Consider the following 21846-nt stretch of genomic DNA (forward strand, 5'->3'; position numbering starts at 1 on the left):
AGTCATCTATATATCTATAATACATCTATAGATCTATAGCTGTATACATCTATAGATCTATAGATGTATAATAGATCTATAGATGTATACAGCTATAGATCTATAGATGTATAGATATATAATATATCTATAGATGTATAGATCTACAGATGTATAGATCTATAGATATATAATATATCTATAGATCTATACATCTATAGATATATACATCTATAGATCTATAGATGTATAATAGATCTACAGATGTATAGATGTATAGATATATAATATATCTATAGATGTATAGCTCTATACGTCTATAGATTTATAGATCTATAGATCTATACGTCTATAGATGTATAGATGTATAGATCTATACATCTGTAGATCTATACATCTATAGAGCTATACATCTATAGATGTATAGATCTATACGTCTATAGATGTATAGATGTATAGATCTATACGTCTATAGATGTATAGATCTATAGATGTATAGATCTATACGTCTATAGATGTATATATCTATAGATGTATAGATCTATACGTCTATAGATGTATAGATCTATACGTCTATAGATTTATAGATCTATAGATGTATAGATCTATACGTCTATAGATGTATAAAGAGAGAGACTACTCGTTTACCTCAGTGTCTCATGAACACACTGCTCTGAGATCAGCTCCTGTCTCTCCAGCGCCTCCCTGTGGACACTGTTGTCCTCCTCTGTTCTTTGTTCTGCTGAATGTCCACGTCTGTTACAGACCATAATGTCCTGTCACGTCACCATGGTTACAACATCCTGGTGATGATGTCACCTCCTCCTGTGATGTTCACCCACTTTTAACTTTTATATTATCCTTATCTTATTTATCAGACTCCACAGGAACAGAACCGACCACACACACACACACACAGTCAGTAGATTAATATAATGACAGAAGAAGATGACAAAGGCTGAGAGTGAATGAGTGGAGAGAGGGAGGAGACGGTCGTGTGAACTGTGTTTAATCTGCAGAGTGGGTGGTCCACACACACACACACACAGTATTGTTGGATGAGGGTGGGCTGCAGACTGGTTTGTTTGATCAGACTGAAGTAGCTGCTATTCATGTCTCTGTGTAGGAATGTGTGTGTGTAGCAGCTGCTCATTGATCTGTGACTCTATCAATAAAGTTTATTTCACGGGTTTGAAGGAGAATGGTTTTGTCTTATTTTGGTAGTCTTGTACTTCCTGTCTGTAGGTGGCATTCTAAAAACACGTTATTTATTTATTTGCAGTTAAATTTCCTATTTGATCTCTAACTTGATAATCAGAGAGTATTTGGCACCACAGAAGAAGAAATAAATAAATGAATAATCTGAGTTTGGTTCTGAATAAACTGAGTACTGTGGTTTCATTTGGTCTGTTTGATCCGGATCGGACGGACGGACACACAGTTATGTGACCTGTGACCCCTCTCTGTCTGTGACCACAGGACCACAGCTCCTCCTGGTGGACAGTCTGACTCATTACACCAGCTGGCTGATTTTGCAGCAGTAGTAATAATATCTGTGTACATGTGTAGTAGCAGTATTTTACCTGTGTACATGTGTAGTAGCAGTATTTTACCTGTGTACATGTGTAGTAGCAGTAGTATTTTACCTGTGTACATGTGTAGTAGCAGTATTTTACCTGTGTACATGTGTAGTAGCAGTAGTATTTTACCTGTGTACATGTGTAGTAGCAGTAGTATTTTACCTCTGTACATGTCCACCAGAGAGTCCCTGAGCTCCTTGCTTGGCGTCCATGTTAGACTGGTCTCCTCTGGACTCCCCAAACTGGTTTCTCTGGAAATAAAAACACACCTTAACACCAGAAACACAGGGATTCACCATAAGGAGTGATCAACATCAGTGGTGTGTAAATTCTACTGAAGTGTACAGAGGTCACACGGGACTGTGGGTACACGATGACGTCGTGTGGGATTGCGGGCCCCACTTTCAACCAATGTCCCCATTGTTGTCCTCACCCTCAAAAATGTATTTCTTTCCAAATCAAATCAAATTTTCCAAAAGGTGAGTTGCTTTCCAAATTGTCCCTTACTTCCCAATATATATATATATATATATATATATATATATATATATATATATATATATATATATATATATATATATATATATATATATATATATATATATATATATATATATATATATATATATATATATATGTCTTCCAACGTGTCCTTACTTTCCAAAATGTCCCCAGATTTAAACCAAGTCCCCTCGCTTCAAAAGTGTCCGTCCTCTCAAGGTCTATAATTCAACTAAGTCCTCACAAAGATACGTGAGCGCGCACACACACACACACACACACATACTGAGTCATTTAGGGCCTTTTTAAGTAGAGCTACTGTATAATAATCTGGCTGACATGAGAACAACCTCTACACTAACACTTCCACACTTTTGCTTATGCACACGCACACACGCACGCACGCACACACACACACACACACACACACACACACACACACACACACACACACACACACACACACACACACACACACACACACACACACACACACACACACACACACACACACAATAGAGTTTAGTAGAATCAGTTAAACAAAGCTGAACTCAAGGGAACACATTGTACCTGCAGCTTATTGACACTTTAATCTGTACCACACTGCGACATGTTACCCAGCATTCCTCTGTCCTCTCGATGTTCAGTTAGTTAGTGTTCTGTACAGATGTAACATCAAAGATATATTTAACTCTTTCAACTTGTTCAGTAGTTAGAGATGTAACATCAAAGATATATTTAACTCTTTCAACTTGTTCAGTAGTTAGAGATGTAACATCAAAGATATATTTAACTCTTTCAACGTGTTCAGTAGTTAGAGATGTAACATCAAAGATATATTTAACTCTTTTATCTTGTTCAGTAGTGAGATGTAACATCAAAGATATATTTAACTCTTTTATCTTGTTCAGTAGTTAGAGATGTAACATTAAAGATATATTTAACTCTTTTATCTTGTTCAGTAGTGAGATGTAACATTAAATATATATTTAACTCTTTTATCTTGTTCAGTAGTTAGAGATGTAACATTAAATAAATATTTAACTCTTTTATCTTGTTCAGTAGTGAGATGTAACATCAAAGATATATTTAACTCTTTTATCTTGTTCAGTAGTTAGAGATGTAACATCAAAGATATATTTAACTCTTTTATCTTGTTCAGTAGTTAGAGATGTAACATTAAATATATATTTAACTCTTTTATCTTGTTCAGTAGTTAGAGATGTAACATTAAATATATATTTAACTCTTTTATCTTGTTCAGTAGTTAGAGATGTAACATCAAAGATATATTTAACTCTTTTATCTTGTTCAGTAGTTAGAGATGTAACATTAAAGATATATTTAACTCTTTTATCTTGTTCAGTAGTGAGATGTAACATTAAATATATATTTAACTCTTTTATCTTGTTCAGTAGTTAGAGATGTAACATTAAATAAATATTTAACTCTTTTATCTTGTTCAGTAGTGAGATGTAACATCAAAGATATATTTAACTCTTTTATCTTGTTCAGTAGTTAGAGATGTAACATCAAAGATATATTTAACTCTTTTATCTTGTTCAGTAGTTAGAGATGTAACATTAAATATATATTTAACTCTTTTATCTTGTTCAGTAGTTAGAGATGTAACATTAAATATATATTTAACTCTTTTATCTTGTTCAGTAGTTAGATGTAACATCAAAGATATATTTAACTCTTTTATCTTGTTCAGTAGTTAGAGATGTAACATCAAAGATATATTTAACTCTTTTATCTTGTTCAGTTGTTAGATGTAACATCAAAGATATATTTAACTCTTTTATCTTGTTCAGTAGTTAGATGTAACATCAAAGATATATTTAACTCTTTTATCTTGTTCAGTAGTTAGATGTAACATCAAAGATATATTTAACTCTTTTATCTTGTTCAGTAGTTAGAGATGTAACATCAAAGATATATTTAACTCTTTTATCTTGTTCAGTTGTTAGATGTAACATCAAAGATATATTTAACTCTTTTATCTTGTTCAGTAGTTAGATGTAACATCAAAGATATATTTAACTCTTTTATCTTGTTCAGTAGTTAGAGATGTAACATTAAAGATATATTTAACTCTTTTATCTTGTTCAGTAGTGAGATGTAACATCAAAGATATATTTAACTCTTTTATCTTGTTCAGTAGTTAGATGTAACATCAAAGATATATTTAACTCTTTTATCTTGTTCAGTTGTTAGATGTAACATCAAAGATATATTTAACTCTTTTATCTTGTTCAGTAGTTAGATGTAACATCAAAGATATATTTAACTCTTTTATCTTGTTCAGTAGTTAGATGTAACATCAAAGATATATTTAACTCTTTTATCTTGTTCAGTAGTTAGAGATGTAACATCAAAGATATATTTAACTCTTTTATCTTGTTCAGTTGTTAGATGTAACATCAAAGATATATTTAACTCTTTTATCTTGTTCAGTTGTTAGATGTAACATCAAAGATATATTTAACTCTTTTATCTTGTTCAGTTGTTAGATGTAACATCAAAGATATATTTAACTCTTTTATCTTGTTCAGTAGTTAGATGTAACATCAAAGATATATTTAACTCTTTTAACTTACTTGTTGTTCAGTTGTCTCTGTAGGTTGCTGATCTTATTCTTGGCTCTCTGCAAAGCAAACTGAACATCTTCAGCTCTGCTGAAGCTGCTAGATGCCATCAACACACCTTCAGCTCACAAAAAGCACACCTGACGGTCTGCACATGACAACCAGCACACTCTACACCCCCCACAGCCGCCATGGCTGTGATTGGCTGAGCCAGAGACAGAGAACCATTGGCAGGTTAAATATTGATGAGCTCACAGCATCAGGTGACTCAGGTGTTGGTGTGAGGGCTCAGAATAAAATATAGAAATGTTATTTTTCTTTTTACAGTGACATCATCACAGTGACATCACTAATGATCCTCCACCCTGATTGGCGGACACCGACTCCTTAACATTAAATAATGAATATAATTCGTTCCACAGTTGTGACATCACACGGAGCGGCCATTCCGATTGGTTTTCTGTAATGAACCCGGAAGAAGACGCAGAAGAGAAACATCTATTGAATCAGTTGTGTTTATTGATTATTGATCATAAACTGGCATCAGGTCTCCTGCGTCTCGGCGTCCTGCAGCAGTTTGTCCAGCAGGACGACGTCCACTCGGTGTTTCATCACAAACTGTCCGTTCAGGTGGAAGACAGGTATGTCCCACCTGTACCTGTCCCACCACGCTCTGTTCTCTGGGAGACTGATGTCCACCTGCTGGAAGACAAACTGTCCAGAGAGAGACAGACAGGTCACAACATAAATATAATTATTTAAAAATAAACTTTAATGTGATGAGTCTCACTCTGTGTTTGAGAGGTTCCAGCTCTTCTTTAGCTTCATCACACAGAGGACACGGATCCTACAAAGAGGATTTAACACAATGAAAACATCTGAAACATAAACAGAACTTTCTATTGTTACTCAAGAAAAATATCAATTCAAATAGAGTTAGTGAAAACATTCTAGCATTACATTTTACTGGCTGATACAAGGTTTTTCCAACATGGAAAGGAGAAATAAACTGGGCAGGGTACTTCCTTCTGACTTCCGAAATAAAGAATTTAGCGCAAATGCTGAATGTATTTTTAAGAGCAACAATAAAAGTAATAAATTGTTACAATTAACAGGTTTCTTATACGAGGTTTTATTACCTTAGTGAATAGAGTCAGAGTAGGTAAAGTAGAAAACAGTCTGGAGATATGAGGTTTTATTACCTTAGTAAATAGAGTCAGAGTAGGTAAAGTAGAAAACAGTCTGGAGATACGAGGTTTTATTACCTTAGTAAATAGAGTCAGAGTAGGTAAAGTAGAAAACAGTCTGGAGATAAAAGGTTTTATTACCTTAGTAAATAGAGTCAGAGTAGGTAAAGTAGAAAACAGTCTGGAGATAAAAGGTTTTATTACCTTAGTAAATAGAGTCAGAGTAGGTAAAGTAGAAAACAGTCTGGAGATATGAGGTTGCAGAGCTGCAGGTCGTCTCAGGAGAAACATTTGATCTGAGAAAACAAACAAAATGTTACTGACCTCAAACATCCACCGAGCTTCCAGCTGACCAATCAGAGCAGGACGGAAAGTCGTAATGAAATATGTCTCAGGCTATCCAATGAGTAATAGTTTGTGATGACGTGGGGACTCAAAGACTCTAGTTTGTGATGACGTGGGGACTCAAAGACTCTAGTTTGTGATGACGTGGGGACTCAAAGACTCTAGTTTGTGATAACGTGGGGACTCAAAGACTCTAGTTTGTGATGACGTGGGGACTCAAAGACTCAGTCAGACCTTCCTGTCAAACTATAAATATGTATATATATATATATATATATATATATATATATTTATATATAGTGCTGGGCAAGTTAACGCGTTATTATGACGCATTCATTAATTAACGCCGACAATTAATTTATCGCGCGTTAACGCAGTTTTTAAAAAAATGCAATAAACACCGTTGATGCAGCAAATCACCCAAACAAGCGGTGCAGGAAGTCTTCAGACTATGTTGATGCAGCGCGTGGGAGAAGTTTAGAGAAACTAAAGCAACACAAGCTAACAGATGCTACAGAGACAAGCTAACAGATGCTACAGAGACAAGCTAACAGATGCTACAGAGCAGTGGAGACACTCTGCGGGTTGGTGTTGTGAAGATGTCGGTCTGAGGAACGTCCTCATGACGTCACGTATGAGCCTCAAGACGCACCGTCACCAGAAGAACACACGAGTTGTGTTAAAGGAGAGACGACAACAGCGACGCGTCACAACGAGCACCAGCTGCTGCTCTCAGTGGAGACTACTGGACATCGCTGGGTGATCTTCATCACCTCTGAGTTACAGCATCATAGTGATGAAGAGGAGAACACACAACACACACATTGTGATGAAACGTGTTGTTCATGTTGTTCATGTTCACAGCAGTGAACGTTTCACATGACGTCACACACTGAGCACAGAGAGTGAAGAGATAGAACTGCTGCTGTGTGAAGAGAATCCTGCTGTTAACAACAACCGGATGAGTTTAACGTGTTTACACCACATGTTGTTGACCTTTAGTTCATAGAGCAGCACTTTAACACACAAGAGACCAACACACTACTTTAGATTCATTATGAACTTTAACATAACAATGAGATTAATCGCGATTAAACATGTTAATCGTGGCCCAGCACTAATATATAAATATACAAATATACTAACATCTGTACCACGTGTGTTGTTTTTCATTTGATTTGTTGTAAATTTACAGTTTCAATTCATATTCACACACCCCCCTAACCTTCAGAGTTGGACCCGGACCCGCTGGTAAACTCACCGGATTCCGCAGAACGGTGCCGGTTCTTCTTCCCGGTGAGATATCTGAAGTTTCCGGCTGTTTAATAAAACTTTCTGGGAGAGTTTGAAAGAATTTCAGAGCCTCCGAGACAAAAACAAACTACTGCTCCTCTCCTCTTCCTACTTCCGGTTTCTTCTTCTTCTTCTCCTACTTCCTGATTCTTCTTCTTCTCCTCCTACTCCTGTTGTTTCTTCTTCTTCTCCTCCTACCCCTGTTGTTTCTTCTTCTTCTCCTCCTACTGCTGTTTCTTCTTCTTCTTCTTCAGTAATCTATGCACTTGTTTTTGTCAAAACAGCTTCAATAACAAAATTAAATATTTGATAAATAAATAAATATTTATGTTATATATATATTTATTCATATTTATTTATTCTATGTTTGTTTTAAATGTGGAGATCATTTATTAATAAACACCATTTTATTCCTGTCAATGTTTACAAACAGTCAAATCACCCAAAACAACAATCACAAATAAATAAATAAATAAAAAGTTAAATAAAATAAAACAGATTGTTTTCTTTTTCTTTTATTTTGACACTTTAAACATTCAAACTGTGCAAATAAATCAAAATGAGTCGAAATGAGACGAAGAAAACCTCCAAAACCACAGAGGAGCTCAGCAGACTGTGACCTTGTACTGTGACCTTGTACTGGGACCTTGTACTGTGACCTTGTACTGTGACCTTGTACTGGGACCTTGTACTGTGACCTTGTACTGGGACCTTGTACTGGGACCTTGTACTGGGACCTTGTACTGGGACCTTGTACTGTGACCTTGTACTGGGACCTTGTACTGTGACCTTGTACTGGGACCTTGTACTGGGACCTTGTACTGGGACCTTGTACTGTGACCTTGTACTGGGACAAACTGGGAACTAGGAATTGTTCTGCGGACACTTTTGGATTGTGTCTCTTTTAAATCCATACTTGGGTTCTTTCAGGTTCTACTCACACTTACAGGTCTTCACTGGTTCTACTGGGTCTAAACAGGTCTTACTCAGTCCTTTGTGAGACTCTTCTGGTCTTACTGGTTTTTAATGGGTCATATTACATGTAAATGGTTTGCACTGGGTACATTTTAATGTAAAGGTTTTTGTACTGGATCCTGCTGGTCTGTACTGGTCTGCTGAGCTACTCTGTGGCTGCAGTGGATTTCCCAGCATACTTTGGTAAACAGGTAATAAACAGGAAGTAAAACTTGATGCACGGCATCAGTAATGAGCAGCAACAATGTCCTCGCTGTGGCGGCCATGTTGGCTCTGAATAACACCACGGTGATGTTATGGCAACACGAATCCATTCACTCACTCACACACACACACACACACACACACACACACACACACACACACACACACACACACACACACACACACACACACACACACACACACACACACACACACACACACACACACACACACACACACACACACACACACACACACACACACACACACACAGTTCTTTAGTCCATCAGCCAATCCAAAGAAGACCCGTCCTCCAGTCTCTGTAATGTTCACTTTGATTGGCTGCTTCCTGTCTGTTTCTTCTTCTTCTCTTCTGGCGTCGTCGTCGTTCTTAGATAGGCGCGACTCCTTCATTGTCACTGATCCTTCCCATCATCCACTGGGCGCAGACAGGTGAGCAGATCTCAGACCAGGTCAGAGAGTTCGTAACATCACGGGTCAGGAAGGTCAGAGGTATCCACGGTAACCTGCCAACCAATCAACACAGATATTGATCAATATGAAAACCAAACACACAGTACCATAACCTCGAGGGTTAGTAAACTAGTTCACTAGTCCCCAGACCTCTGCAGCTAGTCCCCAGACCTCTATCTAGTCCCCAGACCTCTATCTAGTCCCCAGACCTCTATCTAGTCCCCAGACCTCTGCAGCTAGTCCCCAGACCTCTATCTAGTCCCCAGACCTCTATCTAGTCCCCAGACCTCTGCAACTAGTCCCCAGACCTCTATCTAGTCCCCAGACCTCTGCAACTAGTCCCCAGACCTCTAACTAGTCCCCAGACCTCTGCAGCTAGTCCCCAGACCTCTATCTAGTCCCCAGACCTCTGCAGCTAGTCCCCAGACCTCTAACTAGTCCCCAGACCTCTAACTAGTCCCCAGACCTCTAACTAGTCCCCAGACCTCTCCAACTAGTCCCCAACTAATCCTCAGTTCTCTAAAACGTGTGCCCAGACCCAGAGTTGTGTGTCATCACCTTGATGAAGATGGTGTCGTCCTTGATGTAGCTGCCAGTCTCCAGGACGCTCTGAGAAACAAACAGAGGACAGCCAGAAGCAATGTTCATCTCTGCTGCAGGACGTCTGAAGCTGCTGCTGTTTGGATCAGGCTTAAAGGCGTCCCCCAAGTGTTTCCTCGACGGACCCTGGTCCATCAGCATCAGAGTCACCTAACAGACAAACAGAAGGTTTCACTTGTTTGAATCCCAAAGATTTTGAAATACAGGTTGCTTCACTGATACAACACCTTGTTAAAGTATCTTATAATCCTTCAGTGAACTGGTCAGTACCTTCTGTTTGAAGGGCCAGGGCAGCAGGGCGTCGTACTCGCCTCTCATCACCACGAAGAACAGGGACAGGTGCGTCCCCTTGCCCATGCCGTCTCCATTCAGGTAGACACGGGCGCACATCTTGTACCCGAAGTATCCGGTGTAAAATGGCTGTGAGTAAAGCGAAAGTGTTTTCGCCCCCACCGCTTCCTGTTTCCTTCTCTTGTAGTCGCGGATCTTCCAGATCAGGGTCCCGTTGTAACTCGCTGTCTCCAGCACCTGGAAACGCAGGTCCATGTCGGCCAATCGGATCTCATGGACACTCAGCATCTCATCGTGTCGCTTCAGCTGATTCTCCAGGGATGCTGCAAAGATGTGAATATTCATTATTAGAGTTATTGATTAACTGTGTTTCAGTCCCGGACCTCTGAAACTAGACCCTATACCTCTGAAACTAGACCCCAGATCTCTGAAACTAGAACCCAGATCTCTGAAACTAGAACCCAGATCTCTGAAACAGAGACCCCATTCCTCTGAAACTAGACCTTATACCTCTGAAACTAGACCCCAGATCTCTGAAACTAGACCCCATTCCTCTGAAACTAGACCCTAGTCCTCTGAAACTAGTCCCCATTCCTCTGAAACTAGTCCCGGACCTCTGAAACTAGACCCCAGATCTCTGAAACTAGAACCCAGATCTCTGAAACTAGAACCCAGATCTCTGAAACAGAGACCCCATTCCTCTGAAACTAGACCCTATACCTCTGAAACTAGACCCCAGATCTCTGAAACTAGAACCCAGATCTCTGAAACTAGAACCCAGATCTCTGAAACAGAGACCCCATTCCTCTGAAACTAGACCTTATACCTCTGAAACTAGACCCCAGATCTCTGAAACTAGACCCCATTCCTCTGAAACTAGACCCTAGTCCTCTGAAACTAGTCCCCATTCCTCTGAAACTAGTCCCGGACCTCTGAAACTAGACCCCAGATCTCTGAAACTAGAACCCAGATCTCTGAAACTAGACCCCATTCCTCTGAAACTAGACCTTATACCTCTGAAACTAGACCCCAGATCTCTGAAACTAGACCCCAGACCTCTGAAACTAGACCTTATACCTCTGAAACTAGACCCCAGACCTCTGAAACTAGACCTTATACCTCTGAAACTAGACCCCAGATCTCTGAAACTAGACCCTATTCCTCTGAAGCTAGTCCCCAGACCTCTGAAACTAGTCCCCATTCCTCTGAAACTAGTCCCCAGACCTCTGAAACTAGAACCCAGACCTCTGAAACTAGACCTTATACCTCTGAAACTAGAACCCAGACCTCTGAAACTAGTCCCCAGACCTCTGAAACTAGTCCCCAGACCTCTGAAACTAGAACCCAGATCTCTGAAACTAGACCCCAGACCTCTGAAACTAGACCTTATACCTCTGAAACTAGTCCCAAGACCTCTGAAACTAGACCTTATACCTCTGAAACTAGACCCCAGACCTCTGAAACTAGACCTTATACCTCTGAAACTAGAACCCAGATCTCTGAAACTAGAACCCAGATCTCTGAAACTAGACCTTATACCTCTGAAACTAGAACCCAGATCTCTGAAACTAGAACCCAGATCTGAATTAGTCCTTCGGCCTCTGAAACTTTTCACCAGACTTCTGCAACTAGTCCCTAGACCTTAGATCTCAGAGACTGCTGCAAATGGTCCCCAGTCCCGTCCCCAGTGTGTGTTCTGACCTAGAGTGTGTGTTGTGGATCCAGTCCCGCTGCGTCCCCCTTGTTCTAGAGTGTTCAGTCTCGTCCGGACGGTCTCCAGCGTTCCTCTCAAGTTCTCCACCTCATCTCTGAGAACACGGAGGGAACGAAGCTCCAGCTCCACCTCCAGGAGCTTCTCTGAGTGAGAGCTCATTAGTTTCTACAGGAAGAGAGAGATGATGGTCTGTCCGGGTTCAGGAGAGGGACTGCTCAGCCACCCACATTTAAAGCAAATACACCTTTATTTACAGGGTCAGACCGTCTATGACAGGACCCCCACACTGATAGGACCCCCGACTATATATATTCTATAACATTGTGTTTTATATTAAACTGGGCCTAGTGTCATGTATGAACATACCGCTTTATTGTGCATTCAATACTAAGCTATTCAAATAACATGTTGTTGTTTTAAACATGTGAAGGTACAGTTAGAAACACACCTTCAGCTGATACCAATGACAACATCAACATTGTCTGTCAATTGCATGATAATCATGCAAAAGCTGTTCAAATCGACTTTTTCACTTGAAACATAAATGTGGAAACGAAAAATGAGCCTATAATGCCACTGCCATGCATAAACATACAATACTGAACTAAAATAATGGACACATTCATGTTTGAAAAAAATAAATAATAATATTTGTCTCATCAACGAAAGATTTTGCGGACCCCCTGCAGTACCTCCACGGAGCCTCTAGGGGTTGCGGACCCCCTGTTGAAGACCTCTGGTCTATGATGTGCTACATACAGCACTGTGTCACTGCACACGTTCTGCCTTCATCTGGTTCATCTCCAGCAGGTCACACTCGTCAGTCTTAACTAGAACGCTCTCCTAACGCAACTCCCACAGTCCCACTTCAAGGCCTTGATTGTGTGGGTTATTAATTTCTGCAATGTTCTGATTTTGTGGGATTTCTAACACGACTTCTGTCTTTCACAGTATATGAAATGTGTTGTATGAATATACGGCCTTGCCTCAGTAGAATTAGGTCAAAGCATTACCTGCATGGTGGCCAGTTTCTGCTCCATCTGTCGGTTCTTCTCTCTCAGCTCGTCGCTCTGGTTCTCAAGTTCGGACAGTCGACTGCTGAGAGTAGGGAGCACCTTGTACCTCTCCAACAGCTCACCTTTAATATCCTCCACCTGTGGAAACCGCACACAAAGATCAGTCACAAAACCAAACCCTGTTCCATGTTCCCTCAGTCTGCTATGGTTACCTTGTTCTCTAACGTGGAGCTTCTGTTGGCCATCATCCTCAGGTGTTCGGCTGCCGATGTGGACTCGTGCTGCCTCATGTCCTGGTTCAAACCCTGAAGTACAAAAGAAGCACATTAACATTCATACTGAGAAGAAGAAACGGAAGAAGAAGTCGAGGAAGAGGACGAGCGGTTACCTTGAAGGTGCAGCCGTAGCGGTGGAACTGACAGCTCACCTGAGCTTTGGGACAGTCGTGTTGGTGGCTGGACAGCTGAAGAATACACAACAAATCAATGAGTGTCATCACTACCAGGTGCTGCTGTACACAGAACTACACGGAATCAGACTTGTTAGTTCAATAATTCCAGCGACAACTGTACATGTTCAAGACTTTACTCAAAACAAGCTCGACAATGGCTTCACGTCTTCTGTTCCTCTAGTATGTTACACACATACTGGTTAACTCAGTACTGAACAAGACTGACTGGACGGCAGAAGACAAACTGGATCACTACCTCACTCCGGAGAAGGGAGGAAAAGGAGCAGTGGTTTGGACACGACACTGGGAATGCTGGACACACCGTCTCTTTGTGTTTCTGAAAACAGACAGAAACTTCCCTATGTTAATCATCATGACAAAACACTTTAGACTGGACTTCAGAATCAGACGGCAGCTTCACAGAATGATGGTGCAGTCTACGGCTGGACAACATATCCATAATGTAACATTGTTATACAGCACGAGTGAACTTACCAGACTGCTCGAGCTGCTCTATTATTTGCCTTTACCCACTATGAGGCTGATCACTCCGAGAACAGTCACTAAAGGTGCTGCCGCTTCACAAACTGTGGTAAAACTAGTCCCCAATCCTCTGCATCTAGTCCCCAATCCTCTGCATCTAGTCCCCAATCCTCTGCATCTAGTCCCCAATCCTCTGCATCTAGTCAGCAATCCTCTGCATCTAGTCCCCAATCCTCTGCATCTAGTCCCCAATCCTCTGCATCTAGTCCCCAATCCTCTGCATCTAGTCCCCAATCCTCTGCATCTAGTCCCCAATCCTCTGCATCTAGTCCCCAATCCTCTGCATCTAGTCCCCAATCCTCTGCATCTAGTCCCCAATCCTCTGCATCTAGTCCCCAATCATCTGCATCTAGTCCCCAATCCTCTGCATCTAGTCCCCAATCCTCTGCATCTAGTCCCCAATCCTCTGCATCTAGTCCCCAATCCTCTGCATCTAGTCCCCAATCATCTGCATCTAGTCCCCAATCATCTGCATCTAGTCCCCAATCCTCTGCATCTAGTCCCCAATCCTCTGCATCTAGTCCCCAATCCTCTGCATCTAGTCCCCAATCCTCTGCATCTAGTCCCCAATCCTCTGCATCTAGTCCCCAATCCTCTGCATCTAGTCAGCAATCCTCTGCATCTAGTCAGCAATCCTCTGCATCTAGTCAGCAATCCTCTGCATCTAGTCCCCAATCCTCTGCATCTAGTCCCCAATCCTCTGCATCTAGTCAGCAATCCTCTGCATCTAGTCCCCAATCCTCTGCATCTAGTCCCCAATCCTCTGCATCTAGTCCCCAATCCTCTGCATCTAGTCCCCAATCCTCTGCATCTAGTCAGCAATCCTCTGCATCTAGTCCCCAATCCTCTGCATCTAGTCCCCAATCCTCTGCATCTAGTCCCCAATCCTCTGCAACTAGTCCCCAATCCTCTGCATCTAGTCCCCAATCCTCTGCATCTAGTCCCCAATCCTCTGCATCTAGTCCCCAATCCTCTGCATCTAGTCCCCAATCCTCTGCATCTAGTCCCCAATCCTCTGCATCTAGTCAGCAATCCTCTGCATCTAGTCCCCAATCCTCTGCATCTAGTCCCCAATCCTCTGCATCTAGTCCCCAATCCTCTGCAACTAGTCCCCAATCCTCTGCATCTAGTCCCCAATCCTCTGCATCTAGTCCCCAATCCTCTGCATCTAGTCCCCAATCCTCTGCATCTAGTCCCCAATCCTCTGCATCTAGTCCCCAATCCTCTGCATCTAGTCCCCAATCCTCTGCATCTAGTCCCCAATCCTCTGCATCTAGTCAGCAATCCTCTGCATCTAGTCCCCAATCCTCTGCATCTAGTCCCCAATCCTCTGCATCTAGTCCCCAATCCTCTGCATCTAGTCCCCAATCCTCTGCATCTAGTCCCCAATCCTCTGCATCTAGTCCCCAATCCTCTGCATCTAGTCAGCAATCCTCTGCATCTAGTCCCCAATCCTCTGCATCTAGTCCCCAATCATCTGCATCTAGTCCCCAATCCTCTGCATCTAGTCCCCAATCATCTGCATCTAGTCCCCAATCCTCTGCATCTAGTCCCCAATCATCTGCATCTAGTCCCCAATCCTCTGCATCTAGTCCCCAATCCTCTGCATCTAGTCCCCAATCCTCTGCATCTAGTCAGCAATCCTCTGCACCTAGTCAGCAATCCTCTGCATCTAGTCCCCAATCCTCTGCATCTAGTCCCCAATCCTCTGCATCTAGTCCCCAATCCTCTGCATCTAGTCAGCAATCCTCTGCATCTAGTCAGCAATCCTCTGCATCTAGTCCCCAATCCTCTGCAACTAGTCCCCAAACCTCCTCAGCAAGTCTCCAGAACTGGAGCTAGTCTACTTGCAGATTGGTCAGCAGTGATGTCATGAGATACCTGCAGGTCGGTCAGAGGCATCTTGGTCATGCAGAACTCGCAGCTGGTCTCTCTGTGTTTGCATTTCCAGCTTAGGTGGTCGGGAATCTCTTTCCTCATCATTCGCTCTTTACATTTACCCAACGGACAAGGAACCTCGAAGAACGGACACACATTCAGGTGGTCCTACAGACAAGTGAGAGACAGACAGGAAGACTGAGTTGTCTTGATATGATCAAACCTGGTCATCAATTGCACGTGGACACCTGGGGGTCCTTTATTGTTTTAGTCAACTGTTAACGGTGTTTGAGGCACACTTATAGGATTTACACAGCACACTCTACAGCCAATCAAAGAGCAGGATGCTCTTGTTTTCCTTACAGGTATCTGCTGTAGACTCATCTGCTCCTCACAGCCGTTAGCTTCACTGCGACAGTAAACCTTCAGCGCCATGATCTCACGATGGCAGCAAACGTCTCTGAAGATCTGAAAAATAAACAGTTCAGTAACTAATCAATTAATAAATGATGATGATTAATGAATTAATGATCTCTGCCCACCTTGTCTTTGAACAGAGGCTCCATGTCAGCTGGACATACCGGGGTTGGATGACTACAGGACGAAAGAGGACATTAATTCAACTTCATTCAACTGAAGAGAGAGAAAGGTTGACAACCTGCTGGTCAGAGCATGAACTGCAACCTCCGCCTGTTACATGACATTCAATGGACAGATAAGTGCATTCAAACCATGAAGGGACAAGAGCTTCATGTTCAAAACTGGGAGTATATCACTTAGAACAAACAATTGATAAGCGTGTTTAGTATGTGTATACTAAGTGTATACTAAGTGTATACTAAGTGTATAGTACATGTTTATTATGTGTTTAGTACGTGTATAGTACGTGTTCAGTACGTGCATATTATGTGTTTAGTATGTGTAAAGAACATAAACACGTTCAGGTCTACGAGACATCAGGTAGTTAGGTTTGATTTTATTCTTCAAGCTGAAAGGTTACGCAGCACAAACGCCTGTAAACCACTTCCTGTCTAACAGTCTCTCCTTCTCCTACCTGAGGATGTCGTTGATGCAGCTCTGACAGAAGCGGTGTCCACATTCTGTCTGGCGGGGCTGACACAAGACCAGGCTGCAGGTCTCGCAGCAGTATTTGGCTTCTGGAGTTAATACAAAGTGATCTCTGAATCCTCCGTGAAGAGGCAGGAAACCTGCAGGGACACCTGAACACAGAGACACACCTGAGTTCATCCTGAACACAGCGACACCTGAGTTCATTCATCCTGAACACAGAGACACACCTGAGTTCATTCATCCTGAACACAGAGACACACCTGAGTTCATTCATCCTGAACACAGACACACACCTGAGTTCATTCATCCTGAACACAGACACACACCTGAGTTCATTCATCCTGAACACAGACACACACCTGAGTTCACCCTGAACACAGACACACCTGAGTTCATTCATCCTGAACACAGACACACACCTGAGTTCATTCATCCTGAACACAGAGACACCTGAGTTCATCCTGAACACAGAGACACACCTGAGTTCATTCATCCTGAACACAGACACACCTGAGTTCATCCTGAACACAGAGACACACCTGAGTTCATTCATCCTGAACACAGACACACACCTGAGTTCATTCATCCTGAACACAGACACACACCTGAGTTCATTCATCCTGAACACAGACACACACCTGAGTTCATTCATCCTGAACACAGACACACACCTGAGTTCATTCATCCTGAACACAGACACACACCTGAGTTCATTCATCCTGAACACAGAGACACCTGAGTTCATCCTGAACACAGACACACACCTGAGTTCATTCATCCTGAACACAGAGACACACCTGAGTTCATTCATCCTGAACACAGAGACACACCTGAGTTCATTCATCCTGAACACAGAGACACACCTGAGTTCATTCATCCTGAACACAGAGACACACCTGAGTTCATTCATCCTGAACACAGAGACACCTGAGTTCATCCTGAACACAGAGACACACCTGAGTTCATTCATCCTGAACACAGACACACCTGAGTTCATCCTGAACACAGAGACACACCTGATGATGCGTTTGTTTACCTTGTGAAGTGGTGATGTCACTGGGAGGCCAGGGATTGACTTGACGGTGAGAGGGCGGGATGATGGGCGGAGCCACAGAGAGGGGCGTGGTCAGGGAGGGCGCCACCTGCTGGAGGGGAATCTGCACCTCCCTCCCGTCAGCACTCCTCCCCGCTGACATGACCTGGGGGGGGGGGGGGAATGGGGTTAATGGTGATGCCGCACATGCTCAGGGGAGTCCAGCAGAGGGGCGTGGCCTATGAACAAAGACGATGAAACTCAAAGCTTTACATCAATAAATAAATCAATAACACAGAAAACCAAAGCAAGCTCAAATAGAATACTAATATTAATTATTATTTAATAAAAGTCTTCAGCTGACTCTCCAGAAAGCAGACCTGAACCAGATCACCTTTTGATAGGCTTCCATTGTAAAAACAGAAGAAGAAGAAATCAGCTGTTGTACACACACGTCATGGCTCAGTTGTGGGGAAGCTCGGGGCTTTTCCACTGACGGTATCATCACACACACACACACACACACACACACACACACACACACACACACACGCACACGCACACGCACACGCACACGCACATGCACACGCACACGCACAGCTCCGGTCGGGTTCTTCTGTATTTTAGAATAGATATTTTGTAAAAATAATATTGTGTATTGATTTTTTTAAGGGAGTCAAATGTCTTTCTACGTCTTTACACGTCTTCAAACATCTTTACACGTCTTCATACATCTTTATAAGTCTTGAAACGTCTTTAAACATCTTTAAATGTCTTTATACGTCTTCAAACCTGTTCAAACGTCTTTATACGTCTTCAAACGTCTTTATAAGTCTTCAAACCTGTTCAAACGTCTTTATACGTCTTCAAACGTCTTTATACGTCTTCAAACGTCTTTATAAGTCTTCAAACCTTTCAAACGTCTTCATACGTCTTCAAACCTTTCAAACGTCTTTATAAGTCTTCAAACCTGTTCAAACGTCTTTATACGTCTTCAAACGTCTTTATAAGTCTTCAAACCTTTCAAACGTCTTCAAACCTGTTCAAACGTCTTTATAAGTCTTCAAACGTCTTTATACGTCTTCAAACCTTTCAAACGTCTTCATACGTCTTCAAACCTTTCAAACGTCTTTATACGTATTCAAACGTCTTTATAAGTCGTCTTTAAACATCTTTATACGACTTCAAAACTGTTCAAATGTCTTTATACATCTTCAAATGTCTTTATACGTCTTCAAACATCTTTATACGTCTTCAAACATCTTTATACGTCTTCAAACATCTTTATACGTCTTCAAACATCTTTATATGCCTTCAAAAGTCTTCATACGTCTTTATACATCTTTAAATGTCTTTATACGTCTTCAAACCTGTTCAAACGTCTTTATGTCTTCAAACTTCTTCAAACCTCTTTGTACATCTTCAAACGTCTTTATAAGTCTTCAAACCTGTTCAAACGTCTTTATACGTCTTCAAACCTTTCAAACGTCTTTATGTCTTCAAACTTCTTCAAACCTCTTTATACATCTTCAAACGTCTTTATAAGTCTTCAAACCTGTTCAAACGTCTTTATACGTCTTCAAACCTTTCAAACGTCTTTATACGTCTTCAAACCTGTTCAAACGTCTTTATGTCTTCAAACTTCTTCAAACCTCTTCAAACCTGTTCAAACGTCTTTATACGTCTTCAAACCTTTCAAACGTCTTTATACGTCTTCAAACCTTTCAAACGTCTTTATACGTCTTCAAACCTTTCAAACGTCTTTATACGTCTTCAAACCTTTCAAACGTCTTTATACGTATTCAAACCTTTCAAACGTCTTTATAAGTATTCAAACGTCTTTAAACATCTTTATAAGTCTTCAAACCTGTTCAAACGTCTTTATACGTCTTCAAACCTTTCAAACGTCTTTATACGTCTTCAAACCTTTCAAACGTCTTTATACGTATTCAAACCTTTCAAACGTCTTTATAAGTATTCAAACGTCTTTAAACATCTTTATATGTCTTCAAACCTGTTCAAACGTCTTTATACGTCTTCAACAGTCTTCAAACGTCTTTATACGTCTTCAACAGTCTTCAAACGTCTTTATATGTCTTCAAAAGTCTTCAAACGTCTTTATACATCTTTAAATGTCTTTATACGTCTTCAAACCTTTCAAATGTCTCTATACGTATTCAAACCTTTCAAACGTCTTTATACGTATTCAAACATCTTTATACGCCTTTATACATCTTTAAATGTCTTTATACGTCTTCAAACCTTTCAAACGTCTTTATAAGTATTCAAACCTTTCAAACGTCTTTATACGTATTCAAACGTCTTTAAACATCTTTATACGTCTTCAAACCTGTTCAAACGTCTTTATACGTCTTCAACAGTCTTCAAACGTCTTTATACGTCTTTATACGTCTTTAAACGTCTTTATACGTCTTTAAACCATGAAGAGGGCGGAGCTAAGTATAACTGAATAGTAAATGGTAAATGGACGGTACTGGTACAACTGTACTTCTCTTTTCTAGTCTTCTGATGACTCATAGTTATTTAACACTACATGACATCATTCACATCCATTTATACCAATAAATGGTGGACACTAGAGAGAATGCAGCTTTAACACGTGAAGCAAGAGTTTGTTTCGTGATAAAAACGAGATGAAAACGTTCACAAAGGTCTGACATTATTATCACTATAACACATAACATTATTTAATAACTTGTATAATAACTTGTGCAATAACTCTGATTCAAGTTGCACAGAATATAAACACATTCTGTCATTATTGTTGTTTTCTGGTTTCTTTATGAGACTTAAATTGAATTTAAACTCAATAAAAATAAAATGAAGTATTATGTATTAATTAATATTAATATTGAATATATAATATTAATATTAAGACTTTCAAGTTGAACAAAACCTTTGAACTAAAACAGGAAATGAATCCAGATTAAGAAATCAACTCTTCAGCTTCTGTGACGTCACACAAACGGATTCATTGATTAGTTATTGATTAGTTATTGATTAGTTATTGATCTTTAATGTAAACAGACCAACGGCTAAAGCTAACAGATGGTTAGCTTCTTTAGCTTCTTGTTTCAATAACAATGATTTTAGTTTAGAGACACACACACACACACACACACACACAGAGACATACGCACATAAACACACACACATACATACAGATACACATAAACACAGAGACACACACACACACACACACAAACACAGAGACATACGCACATAAACACACACACACACACACATACATACAGATACACATAAACACAGAGACAGACACACACACACTCATACATACAGATACACATAAACACAGAGACACACACACACATTAACACAGAGACAGACACACACACACACAAACACAGAGACAGAGACACACACACACACACACACACACACAGAGACAGAGAGACACACACACACACACACACACACAGAGACAGACACACACACACACACACACACACACACACACACAGAGACACACAGAAACACACACACACACACACACACACACACACACAGAGACAGACACACACACACACACACAGAGAGACACACACACACACACACACACAGAGACACACAGAGACACACAGAGACACACACACACACACACACACACACAGAGAGACACACACACACACACACACACACACACACACACACACAGAGACACACAGAGACACACACACACAGCTAGCATCTGTTGAGCTAACACAAACAGCTAACATGTAGTTCGCTTCTTCCAGCTCCTGGTAGGTTCCACTGAGGTTCCACTGAGGTTCCACTGAGGTTCCTCTGAGGTTCCACTGAGGTTCCACTGAGGTTCCACTGACTCACATGAATCTCCTCCGCAGCTCCTCCGGTCTCGGACTCTTCTCCGGGTTTCAAACCGTTAACCCTCCGCTGCCTCGGAGCCTCATGGTCCGGGTTCAGTTTCTGGGTTCTCTTCTTCGGGTCTCTGTCGGTCTGCTCGTGTGTCCGTGAGGGAGAACGTCTCTGGGATCCAGTTCAGAGATCCAGATCCAGAGGGGAGTTCTGGTCCGATCACACTGGAAACCCCCTCCGCTGCTTCCGCCCAGGAAATCCCCCA

General features: G+C 41.3%; 3 protein-coding genes across 6 annotated transcripts in view; all 3 read right to left on the minus strand.

The window, feature by feature from the left end:
* LOC306707724 (uncharacterized protein) overlaps window positions 1-7673 on the minus strand; it is a 30438-nt gene extending 22765 nt beyond the window's left edge. For all 4 annotated transcript variants that reach the window (XM_079175302.1, XM_079175303.1, XM_079175305.1 and 1 more), the window contains exons 1-2: window positions 7445-7673; window positions 1722-1810 (exon numbers count right to left, since the gene is read on the minus strand). In XM_079175302.1, the coding sequence (XP_079031428.1) occupies window positions 1722-1731 (10 nt within the window). In that variant the 5' untranslated portion in view covers window positions 1732-1810; window positions 7445-7673. The remainder of the gene's footprint in view (window positions 1-1721; window positions 1811-7444) is intronic.
* Window positions 5153-9069, minus strand: cUnh5orf63 (chromosome Un C5orf63 homolog; the record flags this gene model as incomplete). Its single annotated transcript, XM_079174639.1, has 5 exons — window positions 5153-5365; window positions 5442-5498; window positions 5854-5893; window positions 8175-8323; window positions 8989-9069. The coding sequence occupies 5 exons, from the start codon at window positions 9067-9069 to the stop codon at window positions 5195-5197; spliced, it is 498 nt and encodes a 165-aa protein (XP_079030765.1). The 3' UTR covers window positions 5153-5194.
* Window positions 7861-21804, minus strand: traf3 (TNF receptor-associated factor 3). The gene is made up of 14 exons (XM_079174168.1): window positions 21594-21804; window positions 17730-17892; window positions 16677-16842; window positions 16165-16216; window positions 15986-16090; window positions 15626-15790; window positions 13458-13538; window positions 13139-13213; window positions 12963-13055; window positions 12748-12888; window positions 11722-11899; window positions 10000-10343; window positions 9688-9879; window positions 7861-9182 (listed from the first exon to the last, which is right to left on the minus strand). The coding sequence occupies exons 2-14, from the start codon at window positions 17887-17889 to the stop codon at window positions 9147-9149; spliced, it is 1788 nt and encodes a 595-aa protein (XP_079030294.1). The 5' UTR covers window positions 17890-17892; window positions 21594-21804; the 3' UTR covers window positions 7861-9146.
* Between the last annotated feature and the right edge of the window lie 42 nt (window positions 21805-21846).

This window comes from Pholis gunnellus (assembly GCF_910591455.1).
Source record: "Pholis gunnellus genome assembly, chromosome: 15".
Classification (NCBI taxonomy): Eukaryota; Metazoa; Chordata; class Actinopteri; order Perciformes; family Pholidae; genus Pholis; species Pholis gunnellus.

Bases quoted from the DNA above. Each gene is read 5' to 3' on its own strand.
- traf3 (XM_079174168.1), bottom strand. From the start codon at position 17,889: ATGTCAGCGGGGAGGAGTGCTGACGGGAGGGAGGTGCAGATTCCCCTC. The intron at 16,091-16,164 runs GTGGGCAGAGAT...TTTATTTTTCAG, and splicing joins AGCCTCTGTTCAAAGACAAG to ATCTTCAGAGACGTTTGCTG. The intron at 12,889-12,962 runs GTAACCATAGCA...CGGTTTCCACAG, and splicing joins GCTCCACGTTAGAGAACAAG to GTGGAGGATATTAAAGGTGA.